The sequence below is a fragment of the Tachypleus tridentatus genome, chromosome 6 (genome assembly GCF_004210375.1).
Source record: "Tachypleus tridentatus isolate NWPU-2018 chromosome 6, ASM421037v1, whole genome shotgun sequence".
Taxonomy (NCBI): Eukaryota; Metazoa; Arthropoda; class Merostomata; order Xiphosura; family Limulidae; genus Tachypleus; species Tachypleus tridentatus.
This window is the reverse complement of record NC_134830.1, coordinates 41,187,034-41,208,588: the sequence shown is the minus strand read 5'-3', so window position 1 is coordinate 41,208,588 and position 21,555 is coordinate 41,187,034. Positions and strand designations below refer to the sequence as shown.

The following is a 21,555-nucleotide window of genomic DNA, read 5'->3' as shown; positions in this document are numbered from 1 at the left end:
TTACCCAATTTTCTTGATCACTTCTATACAATGAGTGTTACAACAGGCAAAAATATGACACATCGCATACACATTTTTACAGTGAATGATAATATGAGAATTAATGTTGTTTTACTAAGATTGTTATATGTGAATATAAAGTAATATAAACAAAGTTTAAATAAAGTTTTCTAATCTATAACCTAATAAATGTAAAGATTAAAAACATTGTCAAAGTACTTTTATGATAAATTGCTCAATACTTTACTATCATTGTTATTTAAAAACTACACTTTGCAGCATATCAAACTTTTGAAACAGAAACTTTCACTGTTTTAACACCACCCACATGAGCTAGCCTGACATCTCGATGTAGATCATAAAAATAAGTTACACAAGAAAGATTTGGGTTGTTTTTATTAGACAAAAAGACGACATTTGACATTATTTTTGAGGTCTAGGTCACTGAACCGCACCTATGACCTGACCTAAGTCCATGGAGCCAACATGGAGAAGTTAACATGCAAAAGGGTTACCTTGCAGGGACACAGTAGGTTAAGATCTCAACTTATTTTCTCTTGAAAAAAAAGGGGTAAGTTATATATTTGAGATAACATAAGTAACTGTATAACAGATTTATAAAAGATCCAACTTACACATTGGATAAATCATCTAACATTTGATATACCTCCTCAGTTCTTTGAGAATGAAGAGCTAGAGCTAACTGAAGTTCAAGATTAGCTTGTCTTTCTTCAACTTCTCGTAAAACCTGTCGAACACTGTCTAAACAATCAAAGGATGTTTTTTCTAACACAGTTTTAGTACCCACACTCCTGCTTTTCATTGACATTTTTTTTACCTAAAAAAAAAGAAAAAATCATCAATACATGCTGATTGGTTTTCAAAAGTTTTCATATCCTGTAGCTGAAAAAGTATTTTTAATATGTACTCGCATCTCTGCACACACTAGCTATTCTTACACATTTTTGAGATAGTTCCACTATCCTTGACTTACCTCCAACTTAAGATTTATTTTAACATGAACTGTATTAGTAATGTAATCATCATGAGACAACTGCCTTCTACCAATAGTATGGCAGCACATTCTTCATATGCAGTAGATCCCATAAACATATATGCTTGGAAACCAATTTCATTTTTATACGAGGAAAGAATAACATACATTGGTAGTGAGAAAAAGGGTGGAAAGGGATACTGAAAGATGAAAATACATTTTCAAGTAAGGAAAATTTACCTCTCTATATACAGTAGTTATAATTGTATAATGATGTAGTGGAAAGATCAATGCAATTGTAAAAACTTAGATGAGCTCTCTTTACAAAAAAGTAACTGAAAGGAGAATTCCACGGAACATTATATTCTACAATGGAGGCTTACTAAAGGGGAAACTTCATTCATCTCATGTAAGGTACATTCTTTGCTCAGATGTAGTTATTAAAGTAGACTAAGCAATAACCAGATTGAACTGTTATATTATTTGCCCACTGTACAGATAAAAACAGGGACAAAGGCATTTTATATAAAAGGGGTGACCTGCACTACATTAACACAAACACCCCACCCTACTTCCCATTACAGTGTATTGTACACACAGACTCTCTCTGCAGGGGAAACTCTCCAAGCTTCCCATACCAGCAGCTCAAAGCTAGAAGTGTCATGGATCTTTCTTGCTTCTTACAAAGACCAAAAAGGGAGGACTTCACTTTGGAGGAACCCCAGAAGTCCAGACCAGATCAGACCTAACCACAAGCAAAGTATTTTATTTTTAAAAAGTGCAATGGTTAATCACAAAATCTAATTTCAAGTCAGCACACACGAGCCAAAAAAGTGAGAAGCCACTCCTAAAGTGCTAGGTTTTTCCATGTTAGTATGGAATGAACACTGATAAATGTGTATATACCATCTTAGTGGTCTTGTGGAAAACCCCATCCCAACAGTAAAGACAGAGAAGATAGTTTTAATGCTTGCTATTACTCCTGACCCAATGTGATTAAACTTGTAATCACAAAGCAGTCAGGGTTTCCATACTTTAACTTTTAATATTTTTTGTGTGTTTTCAGGAAATCTGGCAAATTTTCAAGTCTTTTATATGCAAAACATATTTAATTAAGTATCTGACTAAAGAATTGCTCATTATGAAATCTAAGTGATGACTGCTCTTAATGGAAAGTGATCCTGGTATTAAGATTAAAAATACTTTTCTTTATCTTAAGAGTGTCAGATTTCATTTGCATAATTTCTAAACACACCTAAATAAATATCAAACTTCTTTAATAAAACTTTATATTTTGTCTGCTATTTTCTCTACCCTAATTCTAAAAGAACTCAATCATTTTAACCAACCTCATAAGCACTATAAAAAATACAAAATAAATCTAAATTAGGCTTTTCTTTCTTACTATTGTAACAGAAAATTACAATGTTTATCCTATATATCTGTAACAATCTACATCTGTTTATAGTTAATTTTATTGTTTTATTACCCTTTGAACTGTGTGTAACTAATATTCCCACCACACAAAATTGTAAACCATTTGGCAAACACATCACTATATTATATGACCTAATTCATGAGCTACTTGTAAGCAAGCCTTGTGAAGAATTTTTTTCTTTCATTATCTTATCTAGTAAGTTTAATTGTCACATTTTAGTTAATTTTGTGACTATAAATAAAAAATACACAGAAAATACAAGTTGGTTGGTTGGTTGATTTGGTGTTTTATGGCATAAAGCAGCTTGGTTATCTGCACCAAACATCTGATAAAAAGTGAAAACAAAATTTAGTAAAATTCATAAAAGGATATTAAGGTAAAACAAAACAAAGTTAAAACATAAACAGCATTAATACCAATGTTTACATCTAGTCTACAGCAGTAAGAGAAAACCACAGTAATACAAGTTGTAAAGGACTTTCTGTAACATAATTGTAATTATCATAACTTGCCAGGAAGACTAACAGAGAAGTTAAAAAACCACCGTTAATCACCTGAAATTGGCGTTTCCAGTCCTGGTTCCGAGTTTTTTGATGTTATGGCCATTTTCTAATTTCAAATAGAACTAGATGGGCTTTGATTCTTAAAAGGGAATCACATTAAAAAAATGTCTAATATATAAATTAAAAAACTTAATGGCCTTTAAAAAATTAAAAATATTTCCAAGGTGAACAGTGTCACTATTACCAATAACACTAACATTATGGATAAACCTTGGGATAAAATATGTTTAAAATGGTGCCATCTTTGAGAGTTATAATGACAGTAAGACAATAAAATGTGGCTTATTGTGGCCTAAGTATTACACAAACTACATATTGGTGCATCAGTTCCAGATAAAAGAAAATGATGAGTTAAAAAACTGTGACCAATGCATAGTCTAGTTAGAACAACTTCCTCTTTCCGATCCTTACTGAAGCAAGGTGGCAAAAGACCACTATAGGGTTTTATTTGGAAAAGCTTGTTTTCATGTTGCTCACTCCAAGTTGACTGCCAACTGGCACAGAGCCAAGCCTTGAATACAGGGCCTTAGTCCATGTATAGAACAGGCACAACAGTGATAGTGTCAGAGCAGATAAGTTAAGCTGCTGTGTCAGCGAGCTCATTCCCACAATACCAACTTGGCTCGGTATCCAGAAAAACTGGATAGAAGTGGATATTAAAGAGAAATTGGCCAGTCAGTTTTGAATATCGGCAAGAACAGGGTGTGAACTAAAGTGAAGAGATTCCAGGGCCAGTAGAGAAATAACCTAGTCATTATAAATAGTGCAGTTTGAGTACTGCTTAGCTTCCATGTGATCCAGGGCAAGAAAAATGGCATAGTTCAGTAGTGAGCATAGAAACTGTAGAGGGGATTCTGTGCACAACCACCAAACCACAACAAAGCATGGTGTAGCCCACTTAATCACCTGATTTTGAACCGTCTGTATAAATAGGAATGGAAGGATGATTCAAAACATTTTGCAGCAAATAACAGACAGTATTTCCAATCGAGAGTGTCTGCTTTTCTCAGATGACTTAAAGATAGATCATATTTGGAGACTGTAAGAAGCCATGGTCAGATGGGCTGACCAGTAGATACAGCAATGTTATCCAAGGACAGATCCTATTCATCCAACTGCACCTGGATATGAAGACCAAAAGGAGAAATGGCAGATCATCTGTTCTGAAAAAATATGGCACACCAAAGAAGGAAAACACAACCCCAGGTGGGATGCTTTGGTAAGGAACAAAGTTTCGAAGCATACAGTAAAGACAGCTGCAAAGGGCAGAGGTGCAAAGAAGGTTCATGAGACGAAATATAAGCTCTGAACTGGGGAAGTGCAGAAAGCCCCAGTGCAGAGCCAAAGTCCTTGATGATGAATGGGGTCCAGCATCTTTAACGTTAAGGTCCTGACAGAGCCATAGACCAGTAATCCATAGTCAAGTTTCAAACAAATAACAGCACGATATATTTTTAGCATAGAACGTCAATCTGCTCCCCAAGTGGTGGAAGAGAGGACACAGAGGATGTTCAGGATGTACATTTCACCTGTAGCTGCTTGATGTGTGGTATAAAGGTCAGCTTATGGTCAAAGATAAGTCCCAAGAACTTTGTATCAGGGGCCACAGGTAGCATAACTTCACCAATACAGAGTTCAGGATCAGGGCGAATACCCTGTTGGCAACAAAAGTGCATGCAAACACTTTTAGAGCGAAAAAAGTTAAAGCCATTTGCTGTGCTCCACTTCAGTAAATGATTGAGAGCAGTCTGTAGCTGCCTCTCAATATACCTCATCTTCGACGACTGACATAAAATGTGAAAGTCGTTGACATAGAGCCCGTTTGCAACAGTGAGAGGGAGTTGTTCAGTAATAGCATTAAGTTTTATACTGAAAAGTGTGACACTCAAAAACACAGCCCTGAGAGACTCCAAGTTCCTGTAGAAAAAAACAGGAAAGTACACTCCCACTGTAGTAGTGGAACAAAGTGCAACAGCATACATCCAAGATGAAGTGGTGGACAGCAACTTTCAAGCCTCAGAATAAGTAATGTTATGAATCATTTTCAAATGCTGCACCTCTTTTTCTTCCAACCATTTAGAGTAAGAATGAAAGTAGTATAGGAGAAAGCCATTGCAACTGACACAATGAGAGTCCGTTTCACACTCACAAGCATCTTGGTCTTGCCACTGCAACGAGCACACGTCAAGGAACCACGACATGACGTCTTCGAGTGACAAAATCACTGGAAAAATCTGAGAGGGTTTAGAATGTTTGGCCATACTCTGCAACTGAGATAACCTACCTTGATGCTGGCAGATGGATGTGGTGGTGTAAATGTCAGAATGAGGACATTGGTTGGCATCGTATTTCTATCTTTGCAAGTGGAGATACGCCTCACTGCAGAAATTCCTTGGGTGAAAAAACCAGCAAGAATCTTGGACTCAGGAACGTTCTTCAAATCCCTCTCAACAATAAATCCTCATGATGAATTCAAAGTAACTTAAGGTGTAACCTCTATAGGTATATCCCCAATTGCCTTTGAATGCAAGAGTTCACTGTCTTGAGATATGGATGTTTCCACCAATAAGTCATCAGATCGAAGCTTCTTTACTGACTTTAGAGAGCCACCAAGTCCCTCTAGTCCCTTATGAATGAAAGAGGGAGATATTTGCCCTAAAGGTTTGTCTGAAAGAGAATGTAATATAAGGAAATGAGGTACAACAGGTGTTACAGATGCTGCTCAGAATCTTCAAGATGTGGTCATTTACCTATGTACTGTTTTTTCACTATTTTATTTCAGTTTTTATTTGGAGGATCCATAATAAAAAAGAAGGAATGTTTCAGTACCCACTGACCCCACCGACCATGGAGCCCTATGAGGGGACACACAACAATGCTGAACAAGGACACTGCAGCAATGCCAGGGTTTGTGAGCACTATACTCAAACACTAGCATCAGATATAATGCCCACAACACCTGTTGAGGACATCTAACACAGCTACTTGGTTTATCCTAGCCCTAATGAACCAGCCAATTAACCCAAGGGGGGCACCCCAAGACCACTCGTCTACAGGAATACAAGGCCAAAGTAGTGTGTTACAGTTGGACCTCTCAACCACCAGGATCCTCTCCTCCCCTTTACAGGTCACCACACACGGCAAACACATGTGGATGTTTAGATCCCAGAGGAGGTAAACTGAAAGAACAGATCCTTCCCTGGGAAGTACCCTCACCACTTACAGGAATCCACACTGAGGGGAAAATACAAGAAATACAGTACTAACTTTAACCTCATTTCTTTGCTATCAGCTACAGATGAAAGTTAAGCCTACCTTTCTTTATAATGATGGCACTAGTACATAAAATTTTTATTCACTTAAATAATGAACTTAAGAACACAGAATAACACACAAAAAGCAAGAAATGTCCACTGATAATAAAGTAGTTTAATAAAATTTTGAATCCAACTTTGTAAAAAGGTCATGTGCACTTTGACCTACCTGTAGTGAGAGGGATATCCTGTGAGACACCTTCTATTAGGTTGGATCCAAGAAGTGAACTGTATAAGAATAAAAACAGGTAAGGATGTAAATGAAAAATCCATAAATGACAATGATCAGAGAAAAGAAGTAGGTAATGTACCAAGGGAGACAAAACTACAAGATGGTAGGGGTAAAAAAAAAAAATGTTGGGCTTAGTTCACATTTCAGCTTAGAAGATCTCATTCAAGAGTTTTTGAAAGTTTAAGGCCAAAGAGTGAGTCAAGTTATGGATTTGATGTGATGAGACATAATACAACCTGTATCTCCATCCAGGGAAAAATATACAATCCAGATGAATTGACAAATCCATAGATTTCTTGAATGAGAGGGATCTGATAGCAAAAATAAACAATTGTAAGAACCCCAAAATCAAGCTAATCAAACTGGACAGTATAAGAGAATGAGTATGATAATAATGAGCTGAGATTGACAGAAGAGAAGGAATATCCTTCCCTCCAAGCCTTAGGGAGAAAATTGGAGAGCAAGGACAATCTGTAAAAAAAAGTACAAGAGGCATCCACTGCATAAGGGTCAGATCTGCAAATGATCACAAGCAAGAAAGGGAAGGAACTCTGTTTTGAGAGAGAGAGAGAGTTATAATGAGTAAGCAAAGAAAATGAATATAAGATACTGTAATGTGAAAGAACTATGACAAGATAGAGAGAACAGGGGAGGAAAAGATGGAATCATTAGGATAACCAGGAGGAGGATAGTGGCAGTTTGACTAACAGTGAAAAACATAACATTTTCCTTGATAAACAGAGAGAATAAAGGCAATACAAAGGGATAAAGAACAAAGGGTATACAGTTGGAAAAACCTGACCTATGAGAAAGGGACCAGAAAAAAATCACACAGGTGAAGATAAAGGGATGACACTCCCAGAAGAAAGAGATGTACAAGATTGTAGCAAGAGAGACCAGGACTGAGACTGTAAGAGGTGAACTGAACTCTATGCAATGAAGAAGAGGGAACCAAGACTCTTCTGGAATAAGACTGATACCAACAGGACCCAACAAGCAGTGCTGCAAATCAAAGCCCAAACACATGGTAGAAAGCATCAATTATTGGCTTGCCCAACCAAGAAAAAGATCCAACAAAAGGCATGAGGATGAAGTGACTACTATGTGGGAAGAATCCCATCCAGTTGAAAGACAATCTGACAACAGATTTAAAGCCCCTGAGACATAAAAGGCATTTACTCAAACCTGATGTGATTGGATCATAAAGTCCAATGTGCAGAAGCAAAGGGTCCTGGAGTGAGTCTCATCCTGATGATGGATATGGAAAACAACATTAGAATTGTTAGAGTGAATCATAACTAAGTGATTCACAAGTAAAGATAAGAAACATGCCTGACTGGTGCCAAAGGTTACAAAACATTAATTGGGAAAATATGCTCTGAAACCAAAGCCTGAAGCCATGAATTTTTCCTAAAACATGTCCCAGTCTGTAAGAGGTGTGTCAGTAACTAAATGGAGATCTAAACATGATAGAAACAATGGAATGCTGACTGAAGTATTGGCACAATCCAACCATCAAGACAGATCCTGAAGAAAATGTGGTAGCAGCATCACAAAAGAGGACAGTCACATGAAATAGTGCATTGGTGGCTCAAAATCCATTGAAGAACCATCAAGTTAGTATAACCTAAAGGGACAGAATGTTTATGTGATGCAAGAAATCCAAAAAGAGATAAAAACCACTCATGTAGGAAATAGAGGAAGCAATGTAATAATGGAAACAAAGCCCAAGACTGTGAACATGAGAAGCAAATGTTTCCATGACTACTGGGCAATCAGAATGACCCAACAGTCAGCTGCAAATGGGGTCTAGAGGCCTGCAAACAGAAATTCTTACATGGAGCTTGAACCAAATGGATACAAGGGGAGAGAGAGGTCACTGATAACACATGCATTAGCCAAATCAATGGGAAGGTGAACAGTGAGAATAATCACAAGGATGATAAATAGAGAAAGAGATGTAGGGTTCATGGGGTTGAGGAATAGGTATGGATTCATGAAGTTGGGGGAAAAAGAAAACAAGAAAGAAAAGGAGTACAAGTGTCAGACAACTTCAGCCAAAGTCTCCAAGGTGTCAGAAACATTCTCAAAGACTTCAAAGGAAAGAAAAGGAGCCATATAAAATAAGTGGAGAGACCAGCGAGAATCTCTGACTCGGGAACGTTCTTCAAATCCCTCTCAACAATAAATCCTCATGATGAATTCAAAGTAACTTAAGGTGTAACCTCTATAGGTATATCCCCAATTGCCTTTGAATTCAAGAGGAGTTCACTCTGTTGGGATGTGGATGTTTTAACCAATATGTCACCAGATCGAAGTTTCTTTACTGACTTTGGAGAGCCAGCAAGTCCCTCTAGTCCCTTTTGAATAAAAAAAGGGGACATTTGCCCTAAAGGTTTTTCCGAAAGAGAATGTAATATAAGAAAATGAGGTACGTGTGTTACTGATGTTGAAGATTGCTGTTCTGAGTATTCAAGACGTGGTCGCTTACTCATTGACTGTTTTTTCACAATTTTATTTATTGTGAATTTATTTATCCACCCACCATGGAGCCCTACAAGGGGACGCACTACAAAGTCACGCAAGGACAATGCAGCAACGCCAGGGTTTCGTGAGCACTATACCCAAACACCAGCATCAGGCACAATGTCCACATCACCCGTTGGGAACTTCCAACACTGGTACTTGGTTGACTCTAGCCCAAGTGGACCAGCCGATTGACCCAAGGGGGCCACCCAAAGGCTGCCCGTCTACAGGAATTCAAGGCCAAAGTGGTGTGTTAAGGTTGGACCCCTCAACCACCAGGATCCTCTCCTCCCCTTCACGGGTCGCCACGCACAGCAAACACGTGGGTAGATGTTTAGATCCCAGAGAAGGTAACCAGATTGAACAGAACCTTCCCTGGGAGGTCCCCTCACCACGTACAGGAATCCACACCAAGAAGAAACGGAAAAGGGAAACAGCCATTAGCAATGAACAAATCCTGGGGTCAAAGAATATTAGGTATTGAAATGTGTGAACAAAGTTGATCCAGAAACAAAAGCATATGTCAAACATTTAATAATTAGTCTACATATAATAAACACTAAATGTATATCACTAGAGCTATTGTAAAAAGTTTTCAAAAACAAACATTATTGGATGTGAATTGATAATCTAATTAGTTTAGAAGTGCAATTAATTCATGTAAATGTCTTTTTTCATTTATGTATATATATTTTTTAAACCCTACATAAAAATATAGATTATTATACATCATATCTAAGAAAAATATTTAGAAGACATAGATTGTATTGTTTGACTTCCCAATAAATTAATAAAATTTGTGAAATATTGAAATTTGTTGAAAGTTTCTAGTCTATTTTGCAGGGTAGACCAAATGTAAGATTTGGTTATATAAAATTTACTTTATCTTTCAACCAACCAGCTGGTAAGTGACATGAGGATTATTTTTTGACTTTCATAGCAAAAATTTCTTGTGCAACACAGAAGCCAATATATCCACAAACCAACAAAAAAAATCTTATGTAAGTTATATAATCTACTGCATCCAACAATATTAAAAACACTGAAATTTCATTAATCAAAATAAATACACAAACAAAATATATAAATATACTTTGAATATAACCTGAAATAAAAATTTTGTTATTCTTATATCCCAAACCTCAACCTATTACTCATTTTCTCAATTCAGTTACTTCTAGTTATATATTCTACTAATCTAGTATTAATAATACTTCAGTGTTAACACTACCACAGTGATATTTATAAAAAGTAAACTTGTAAATCTGTTCCTATAAACTAATCCAAAGTGTGTTCCAAACAAGTCTGATGGTAACTTCTGATCAAACTACCTAAATAATTTGAACACATGTAGTTAATAAAATGTATAGTTAATTACACATCTTATGACTAACAAAAAAAATGTGATTCGAATACAGTAATATTCTCATTCACTGACGTCAATAATGATTCACTCCTTCAGACCTTATTTCTTCATAATCAATGTTTTCCAAAAACCTCAACAGTTGTTACAATTTCTTATGGTAGAAAAGAAAAGAAATACTAATTTCAATAGAATCCACTAACAACCCGTCAGTAACACTAATAATAATAACGAATTTACTAAGTTGTAAAAAAAAATACCTCGTAAGAGTTACATTGTTATATTTGTAGGTTAGTTCTAACGCGACAGTTACACTTAGTTAATAACAAACAAGTTACAACTTCAAAAATTTAATAATACTAATACTATAGTACAAAATGAAACTCGCACAGGCTTGTCTAAGTTTACTAAATTGGCCGAATATTTTATTTCTCATATGAAACAGAACTTCTAACATCCAAACTAAGGTTTTAAGTGATAATACATTAAATAACTGACGTATTTTCATATATATGAACATATATGTCGTCCTAAATTAATATTTGAAACGAGTCACTTACTCAGGTCACTGTGATTTAAAACGCTTCTCACAGTTTAAAATTCGAAAACTGCGGGATAATAAAGTGAATAAACACAAACCCACCCAGCCCTGTCACTGAATCATGTGCAACGACAACTCAGAATGTATTTCATAATAAAATAAAAATAAAAAATCGAAAAATTAGGCTAAAATCTTAGATTACACATCGCAGTACCAGAAAAATCAAAACGTGATGGCATTATTGTCAGGAATAGCGTAGGGAAAAAAAAAACTGAATAAAATAAAGAGACGACAGAATGAGTCAACAAAAACTAACAAATAACAAGACACACGAGGGTTTGTTTGTTTTGAATTTCGCGCAAAGCTACACCAAGGCTATAGCCGTCCCCAATTTAGCAGTATAAAACTGACTAGAGGGAAGGCAACAAGTCCTCACCACTCATCACTAACTCTTAGGCTACTCTTTTTACCAAGGAATATGTGACTGACCGTATATTATAACACCCCCACGGCTGAATAGATGAGCATGGTTGGTATCACAGGGATTCGAACCCGCGATCTTCAAATTAGAAGTCAAGTGCCTTAATCACCTGGCCATGCCAGGCCTATATACAAGGGAGCTTTTGTAAACAACATTTCACGAATAGTTTTGTTTGTTTATGTTTTGATTTCGTGCAAAACTATACGAGGGTTATCTGTGTCAGCCGTTCCTAATTTAGCAGTGTAAGACTATAAGGAATGCAGCTAGTTATCACCACCCACAGCCAACTCTTGGGCTACTTTTCATCAACGAATAGTGGGATTGACCGTAATATTATAACGCCCCCACAGATGAAAGGGCGAGTATGTTTTGTGTGACGGGGATTCAAACCCGCGATTCTGAGTCAAGCGCGTTAACCACCTTGTCGGACCTCATGAATAGCATTTTCAAAGTAAATCATTTGTCACAACATTCTAAGAAGATTATCATATTGGAAAAGAAGCAAAAAGTAAATAAGAAGGTAAATATTTCAATTGAAGTTTAAATAGAACATTTGGATTAAATGTAGGTTAACAGTTGAACTAATAAAACTGTGTTTTGACCGCGCTGTCTAGAAAACTGTAACATTTAACTAGATTAATATGTCTTCTTGATCAGGATCTGAAAGGGTTAGGTGCTGTGTAAATCTCTTCCTCTTCCTGTCTCTGTTTTTCTTATTATTATTCAGTCTTGAGACCTGGGAGGATCAGCTGCTCCCTCAACTTGTACCTCCCTCCGTAGTTCTTATTTCATTACTTAGACGTAGTCAATGAAGCCCACACGTTGATCAATCCAGGTACCTAGGGCAATATGCGTTAACATCATGCAGCTACTATATGCGCGCTACAATTGTTCGTAGATTATCGTACTTGCGAGTAACTTTTTTCAGGCCATCTCTATATTTTTCCGGCAAAGTTTCACTTTATCTCGTTCGTTATTAACATAAAGTCTTATTCTCATAAAACATTCCATATATGTCGATAAAATATACACTATTAATGTTATTTTTATACAGATAATCGTTTAGAACGAAACTAACATTTTATCTAGCTACGCGTTTGTCCATTATTAGATAGTCATAAGTTACATAACAAGTTTACTAAATTTAGTTAGTTAGTTAGTTATCACCATTAGATTCCATCTAGGAACATAGGGCCGCAATCGCTTGCGGATTCTTCAACAAGTATTTAAGTGAGTAGGTTGTTAGCCCACTGCACCGAGCCGTCCCTAATTTAGCAGTGTAAGACTAGAGGGAAGGCAGCTAGTCATCACCACCCACCGCCAACTCTTGGGCTACTCTTGTACCAACGAATAGTGGGATTGACCGTCACATTATAACGCCCCCTCGGCTGGGAGGGCGAGCATGTTTGGCGCGACGGGGATGCGAACTCGCGACCCTCAGATTACAAGTCGCACGCCTTAACACGCTTGGCCATGCCGGAGTCCCCCCGTGATGGGTAGAGCACAGCTAGCCCATTGTATAACTTTGTGCTTAATTCAAAACAAACAAACAGGTGAAATGTTCATCCGCGTTGGACTAGCATATTTGATTATTGCTCGTACATATTGTTTGTATATTTTAATAACGTTTTGTAGCGAGGTTCCTGAATTTCTACCTGTCAGGCTCTTGAAGTTGCGCATCTCTACATTATAGTTTCGGATCCTATTAATATGGGATTCTCAATTTAATGCCCATTAGTGGTACAGCGCTATGTCTGCGGAATATACCGTTAGAAACGGGGTTTCGACACCCGGGGCGGACAGAGCACAGATAGCTCTTTATGTAACTTTGTGCTTAATGTTTGTTTCTGAAGTTCACACAAAGCTACACGAGGGCTATCTGCGCTTTGTGCTTAATTCCAAATGAACAAACTCAATTTAATTTAATCATATATAATGCCTTAGCTGTTGCAGCAGCCTGGAGAAAAGTTCCATTCACATGCAGTTTGGGTGGTTTTTTTAGCACTTTTGTCTTTTGGAAAATAACACTGTTTGTGGTTTATGAACATTCTTTTTAATTCTGTTTTCCTTGCCTCTTGTTGGCATCGAGCTTTGGGTCTTGTAGATCTGGAAGGGTCAGTTGCAGTTTGATCCCTTCACCATCCTTGATTATTGTTTCAATAGAGGCTTGTAGTGGTTTCTTTCTTTTGTTTCGTTACATTTATACTTTTGAGGGTCATTTCCATGGTCTACTGCCAAATAACTCTCATAAGTACCAAACCACCGTTGCTTTCATCCTCCTTGTCGTATTTTCGGTTCATTCGACCTCTTCCTGCTTCCTTAACTTTTGTAAACACTTCTCTTAAATCTTACTGTAGACACTACACGAGGGCCAGAGTAACCCGCATTTACTCCGGCCCTTTTCAGGGCAACGTCCATAGATTGTGTCTAAGGCACTTCCTTCGCTCGATCGTCTCTTTGTTGATGTTTGGGTAGTGATTATACCCTGGAAGGTCTTCGAGTTCTTTCTCCATCCTTAACTTTTGTTAACACTTCTCTCAAATGTAATTGTAGACACTACTTTCATCATGCGGTTGCTTTCCTTTGATCTCAAAATTGGCGCTATGGTCGTTATGTCACTCGTGTAAACCCCGTTAACTTATGAAACTATCAAGATGGCGTCGTAGCAGGGAAAAGAGGAAGGTTTTATACCGTAAGTTTATGAAAATTGTGAAGTCTTTAGTGTGTGTTTTTTATGAATAAACATGTATAGTTTATTACCGATTTATTGCGGTTAAAATGAATTTTAATTTTGGTTGATGAGTTTTAACAAATGAGTGTATAATTTTTAAAAGTAATACCAATTACTCAATCAGTCAGCCCTAAATAATAAATACTAAATAACTCGGAAGTTGGGACTGTTTTAATGTTTGTAGTTCAGTCAGTAGGACTTGAGAATATGATAACTGACTGAGTAAACGTTTGTCGTTTGCACCCATGTATTTGTCACTTTTTATAAAAATACCATTTTTGCTAAATAACTGAATTGCTTAGTGTTACTAGAACTACGATTCGTAATGACGAGAAACCCACTTGGAGGTAAAAATGTATTCTAAAGACGGCTGGTATGGGTATTAGCACTTTAATTAAAATTAAATATAGATCACCCGTCTTGAGAATACATTTAAAACTATGATTGACAATGACAAATTAACACGAACAGTTTGTGATTTAACTTTAAACTACAGAAGTACAATATTGTTAGTTTTGCAACAAGCAGTGTTACTGTTAGTGAGTACTAGTCGTACAATGTTTAGACTATTCTGTTCTATACATACCACAACCAGAGAAGCCACTTAAGCTAAAGTCAAATGAAGTACAACTTTGTCATATCTTGAAATAATTTAAAATATGGTGATTGTCTTTTAGACTCTTGATTTAAGTGTAAGCCTAATCACATTTGATATGGCTTTTCACATTCATTCATGGTGAGTTGCTTTTAAAATTGTGTTTAGAATTAAAATAATTTAAATTCTGTTGTTATTAACAAAATAGTGGGATAATTAAGTATCAGTGAATCAATTGTCATTCTGAATAGAATAATAGTCCAAAAACTAACAATAATACTATTTACTAATAAGTAACAGTACTTGTGACATAGGGACTGCACTGTTAGTAAATATAATTATGCAATATGCTGTTAGTACTACTGCTATAAACTTTCCGTGGTTTATTAAAATGGACTTTTCCATAATAATGTCATGACATCATGTAATCAGATTTCTTCATATGTCTGCCATATTGGTTGGTAGCAAACATATTCTTATAGTGAAAAAAAATTTACAAATGACTTTTCACTGTTGCACTTTTGGCTGCTGCATTAATAAATGGGTTTCAGAACTCATCATTGTGAGTTCTGTACTTCATTTCAATTAAAGTGCTAATATCCACACCAGTTGTTTTGAGGATGCAAGTTTCAGAACTGGGTGTATTTTGTATCCATGTTCCCAGATGTTCCCCCGAAAAAAGGAGAGTTATGAGATGAAATTGGTAACTTTCATAGTGTTTCTGTATCTGTGGTGAATATTTTCTGAAAGCTATCAAGAAAAAATATGTGAAGTAATATTTGTATCATTTTTAAACTTTGTAGTTAAATATTGTATAATAATCATACTGCTTGTCAAGTATTGGTATTTGATAAGGACTTCATATCATATCTATGGACATAAGTGAGTGATGGATGTAGTTACAGTTTTGGAGGTACTGTCATTAGATTAGGCTAGTGGTTTGTTGGATATCATTGTGTGATTGCCCAAGAGTGGTAAGAGGCATACAGGTAACATCACAATGAGTAAATGTTACTAGCAGTCTATGACCAAAACATTTTTGAAAGTGTTCAGATTATGGGGTATCCTATTGTGAAATTGGTTTCTTGAATAAATGTGTTTTCCTAACATGATAAATACTACTTGTAGTTGACAGTAGTGATAAAAGGTTTTTTTCATAGTAGCAACTATGGGAGAGAAAAAAATGGAGAAGCTACAGAAAATAAAACTCAATAGTTACAAAGATCTAAGTCATAGTTTTTCTTACTTTCATGCCCACACCCATTTTGCTAATAAGAATTTATAGACATCCAAGTTTTTATAGCACTTCATAACCTCATAGGTTAAGCTACTGATGGATTCAATAAGATACATATAAGTGAGAGAAAATGAATTTAGGAGCTGATCATGAATTAATCTCTCGTCATAATGAAACAAGTCACCAGTAAGAACAGTTTTCCAGACCACCTATGGAATAATATATGGATTTAAAATGACAAAATCATCCATGCTGAGTTCTCTCAACTTACATTTGTAAGACATTTTATTATAGTTTTTAAGGTTTGCTGCATAATCACTTAGCTTTTGCACTACCATCATCACAAGACATTTGACAGTTTGGCTTCCATAAAAGTTCTCCACAAAATAAGCCCTAGCAGTTTTGAGAATTTTTTTTTTATAAAACTCAAAAACAGAGTTAAGGTTAGACACACAAAAAATGTACCAACAAGTAGATCTAATTTTATCCTGATTTAAAAAACAAAGTAACTGAGACATGTTATAAATACATGCTTAAAGTAAGTTTCACAAAATTGTATTGTTCACATTAAAGCAATATATGTTGTGTTAAGCAAAGAAAACCTAAACTGATTGCATTCTTAAGTTAAATAACCATAGTTATTACTTATTCTTTATCACAAATTATTGCAAACTAAATCAGAAAATAAACTGTACACTACTCATTTTAGACACTAGTTCACAGTTGTGACATGTAACATCAGGAAATAAATGGAATAAATGTATACACAAATATGCTTCATAAAAGCAGAAATATTCTATAAAATTTAATGTAAGTGCATTTTCAGAAATTGCAAGTATGGTATTGTAAGCACTTTATAAACCAAACAAATGAAACATCTTCCAATAATATTTGAACTGTAAAATCAGTAACAATTTATTATTTTTAATGATTTGAAGCTTTATATCTTTAAGATTATCAGTAAATGAACTGTTGAAATAAAATTGATGTTAAATTCCCTTATCCAGTTACTATTTAGTTTTATTCAGTACCAGCAAAAGTCCCAGGTTTTGCTTGGATTACTGAGTTAACACTCCTACGAAAAGTGGGGCCTAATAGGCCCCAGAGCAACTTGAAAGGTTATTAATATTAGGCTAATAATTTTGTATTTAAATGAAATTGCCATTTAAATCCATTAATGAATGGATTAACGAGATTCCCACTGTCCCTATCTACTATCTAGCGAAACCACAGCCAGGGGAATGGGCTTGGAGAAATCAGGACTAGAAACATCTTTTCGTAGGAGTGTTAATTTATTCAAATGACTGTATCAGTGTGTATTCTGAACCCATTTTAACATAAAAGTATAACCTGTATATTTTTGTTGCTTCTTTACAGGATGTGTCCTGTTTGTAAAGGTAACCTCCCTTTTTGACTTGTTCACTGATTTTGAACTCAGTAAGAACAAATAATAATAAACGTCTTTAACTCTTTAACAGAAACTCTAAAATTATTAAGCAACAAATACTTTTCAGTTTTGTAGTTTATTTTATACTTTCAGTGTATAACCTTTTAATGACAAAACTATACTTTTATTGCTAAGCAACATGATATAAAAGCTATTGCTGTCATGCATTATCAGGAAAAACACTGACTTTTCTATATATTAGAAGTTGATATATAAAGAACTACTACTTTTCTGTTTTTTCACAAGATCACCTCATTAAATAGAGCAGTCTGACTTATTTACATCTATAATTTCTAATCCATTTCTATGTTTTTCTAGTTTATTTCCTTAAATGATGCACACACATATAAGTAAGTAATATTACTCAGGTACAGGTCCTCAAGGTCCACTTAAAATGGATGCAAAATTTTAGGTTTCTTGGTTTTTCATCTTGGAGCTGTGGTGGTCACATTTCTTTTTTGTGTGTTTTTTTGCATGAGATGTGCATATGTATGCTAGTACACACACAAAAAGTAATAATATCCAGGTGCACACCATCAGGGTCTACATAATGCAGGTGCAAAATTTTAGGTTTCTAGGTTATTTGCTGTTGGTGCAATGGCAGTCGCATATTCTTTCATATGTGGTTATTTGTTAATTTGCCTTTAAAAAAGTTGCAGGGATATGTACATGTGTAAGTAATAACACCAATGCATACCATCAGGGGCCCTCTTAGTATGTAGGAAAATTTTAGGCATTTATATTCTTTGCTCTTGTAGTTATGGTAATCAAACACACAGACCCATAGATATGCCTTTTTTATTATTGTAGATTATGCGTCCATACCTTCTCAACAAATAATGTAAAAATATTTGACCAGAAGTAACATTCCATGCTTAAATTATAATTATGAAATCAGGAAGGCTTAAATGTTTCACTTAGCTCTTTGTAATTCATCACATTCTATATATTAATTTGAATCTGTGCTAAAGTTACATCTACCCTTCAAAAACACAAGGCCATGTGTCTCAGATAAAGGTGTTATTCACATCCAATGTTGGAACTTGTTCCTGTCTGTTGTAATGAAGGTTTTGGTCTCATATCTATAGTTTAAACTTTCAGGGAGGGGCACTATCATTGAAAGAGCCATTAAGTCTCCATCATAGTTTGCAGTGGGACCTTTTTCTGCTGGAAAGGTTCAAGATGTGTTTTACTTTATTATTGTATCTTTTTACCATTTGTATCTGTGTAGTGAAGACAGGACAATTTATTTTTTCCAGTTGGTTTATTTTGTGTCTATGATGCAACTGGTTGTATTAACATGACCAGTAAATTTATCTTATGATATATAATAGCTATGATGATGTCAGTGTTTTTGGAAGAAAAGAAATTGTAATACAAAAGGATTTGAAAGTTTTAATTCAGTGAAAAATTAGTTTCAGTATTGATTAATATGTATCCCATTGATTTGTATTCCTTGATAGGGTCTAATTATGTTTCGATTGAGTGTGACTTGTAATTAATAAACTTGTAAACCTGAAAAGCATATTCCACATATTCTATGGCTAAGTAACAACAGTTTGTAAGTTACTAAAGAGAAATGTGTGTACTAGGTAAGAGATCGTAGTATAATCAGTGCTTTTTCTGTAGTGCAAGTAACATATTGCCAGCTTTTAAAAATTAGTATAGATCTAGTATTTCTTTACCATATGTTTGAAATGGTTATTATAAATTATAAAATTTTCTTCTAAGACATTGTAATGTACAAAAACACATTTGTTACATGAAAAACATTATTTCTTTTAGTATTGCTTGGGCTTTTCTTAATACTCCTGTTTTTTGAATTATCTCCTTCAAATACATAGAAATAAAGTTACTTTAATTTCTTAAAGGTGTGACAGATGATTCATATAATTTGAGAAGAGCAAGGAGATGCCATTTTCACTTCCTGATTTATATTTGCAACTTGATTACATATAACAGTGGTGTTGTGTAATAATAATCTGTAAGTTGAAGAAGTGCTTTTGCTATTGTTATAAGTAAAACCTGAATGCCACAGATAACATTAAAAAGCAAATTTAATTTGTTTTGATGCATTTATTCAAAACTAGTATTTCAGTCATTAAAGAAATTGTTTGTAAACAAAAACACATGCTACAGTCATAATGAATTGTATGTCAGCAAAGGTGATTGTTCATCACAATTAACTGAGCATTGTTAAGTACCAAACAAAGCATCATGGTAATAAAAGATTGCATTTTGTTTGAAAGCCAATAAATTTATAGTTTTGGATGGTGACCAGAGTATCATACAAAGGGATTGAAGAAAGCAAATATTTGGTTTCAGGTGGTGGTGTTTTTTTTTTTTGCCAGTATCTCATGTGAAAAAATAATTCTGATAATACTGTGTTGGCAGTATAAGTTAATAAATCAGTTAAGGATTTGTAAATTACAGTTAAGGAAATGTAAATATTTGGACACAGAGTTTTGATCACTTGCATGAATCGGACTTTTCACATTTCCTTGGTAATCACATCTGTTAATGTTAGATGTTGAGTTTTTCCAAAATGAGTGTTTTAGGTTTGTGAGTAACTAAAATTTTTTTGCAGCTGATGGAACCAATATAATTAACTGATATCTGTGTTTGTACATCACTAATGTATTCTGCTTCATTTTCATAATATATTTTTAACATTTGATAAAGCATTAATTGTTTTTTTAAAAGTATGGTACATGAAACATACCAAAGGACTAGCAGTTATGCAGATTTGTTTGAATAAATTCATAGAAACATTTTCATGAATTTATGTTTTGGTTTTTATTGTGAATATTATAATTTTATCATTTAAAATGTATGTTGTATTTGTCATCTTACTTGTATTTTATGCTAATTGTCATAAATAAAGTTGGCTTAAGTTTGCATTTACAATCTGATTTTGACATTGAAGAAGAGGTTTTAATTGCTTCAAAGTAGTACACAAAAAATCTAGGACATTGGTATTGTAGTCACTGTTGTAACTTTCCATTGAATATATTCATGAAAATAAGTTTGCTTCGTATATACTGTGTATGTGATTTTATTTTGTGTGAAGTAAAAAAAATTAGATAATTTTTTTTTCATGTTTATAAAGTCAGTTAATGGCCAGAACTCGCATAATTAAGGTATAGAAAATAACATAAAATACAAAGACTTAAAACAAAAGTTTGAAATGTATTTAGGAGGTTTTAGAGATTACACAAATAATATTTGAGATTTTTGGGATGAATAATAGTTTTTCAATCATAACAAGAAATCACTTTGCAGTCGGACTAGTAATGAAACTCTTTATTTTCACAAACAAATTATTTGTGTAAAGTTTTTCATTAAAAAATCTGATTTTTATATAAAAAAATAGTATACCAAATCCTATGAAGATACACAAAAGTTATAGTGTAAATACTTAATGTGCAAATGTGTATACAAACTTGTGTATATTGTACTGAGCCCACTGCAGAAGGGTTATAACACAAAAGTACAAATGTTTAGTTTAAATAGCTTAAGTCTAGTAATGTTATATATTGACCTTCCAGTTGTGCCTAGCTAACACTAAATAACTTGCATTACCATGTCCAATAGTATAAAACTGACCTTTTCGTGATGATCTCTTTGTTAATCTGAAAATGATTGAGAAGGTTGAAACATTGCTCTCTATTTTAATAAAAGTTTTAATATCCGTACCAGCTGTCTTGAGATATATCAAAACTGCCCTTCAATCTTTACAGTTACCCTGTTGTGACTGTGTTTTAGTGAACTAGTATTTTGTAATATGTAGTCATATTTCAGTTATTATACATTATATATGTATATAGATTATTACTATTTAGAAATAAGTTATGAAACTTATTTTTCTTAAATCATGAATAAATAAATGAAGTAAAGCAAATTATCTGTTCTAGCTATGACCTTTAAACTCAGTTGCTGCTGAACCTTTTAAAATTTTGCACATAGAGAATATCAAACACGTTTTTTTTGTTTTATATATGTGTTTGTGTATATATATTATAACCATACATTTTAAGCCAGAAATAATGCACATAAAAATTAGTTTTCAGTTAAAAATGAGGTAATTTAAGAA

General features: G+C 34.5%; 2 protein-coding genes across 11 annotated transcripts in view; one reads left to right on the top strand and one right to left on the bottom strand.

Annotated features, from left to right (window-relative positions):
- The window catches only part of LOC143252320 (uncharacterized), a 54,650-nt gene extending 43,460 nt beyond the window's left edge, over positions 1-11,190 (bottom strand). The window contains exons 1-4 of one of the 6 annotated variants that reach the window (XM_076504278.1): positions 10,991-11,164; positions 6,479-6,537; positions 2,987-3,041; positions 636-838 (exon numbers count right to left, since the gene is read on the bottom strand). In XM_076504278.1, coding sequence (XP_076360393.1) covers positions 636-829 — 194 coding nt within the window. In that variant the 5' untranslated portion in view covers positions 830-838; positions 2,987-3,041; positions 6,479-6,537; positions 10,991-11,164. Of the gene's footprint in view, positions 1-635; positions 839-2,986; positions 3,042-6,478; positions 6,538-10,690; positions 10,829-10,990 lie in introns of those variants that run through there. The other 5 variants (XM_076504280.1, XM_076504277.1, XM_076504276.1 and 2 more) reach the window with 5 other exon arrangements.
- A 2,615-nt stretch (positions 11,191-13,805) lies between these two features.
- LOC143252316 (serine/threonine-protein phosphatase 4 regulatory subunit 3-B-like) overlaps positions 13,806-21,555 on the top strand; it is a 64,398-nt gene continuing 56,648 nt past the window's right edge. For 2 of the 5 annotated variants that reach the window (XM_076504258.1, XM_076504262.1), the window contains exon 1: positions 13,806-14,144. The gene's annotated coding sequence lies outside the window, so the exon portion shown is untranslated. The remainder of the gene's footprint in view (positions 14,145-21,555) is intronic. The other 3 variants (XM_076504260.1, XM_076504261.1, XM_076504259.1) reach the window with 3 other exon arrangements.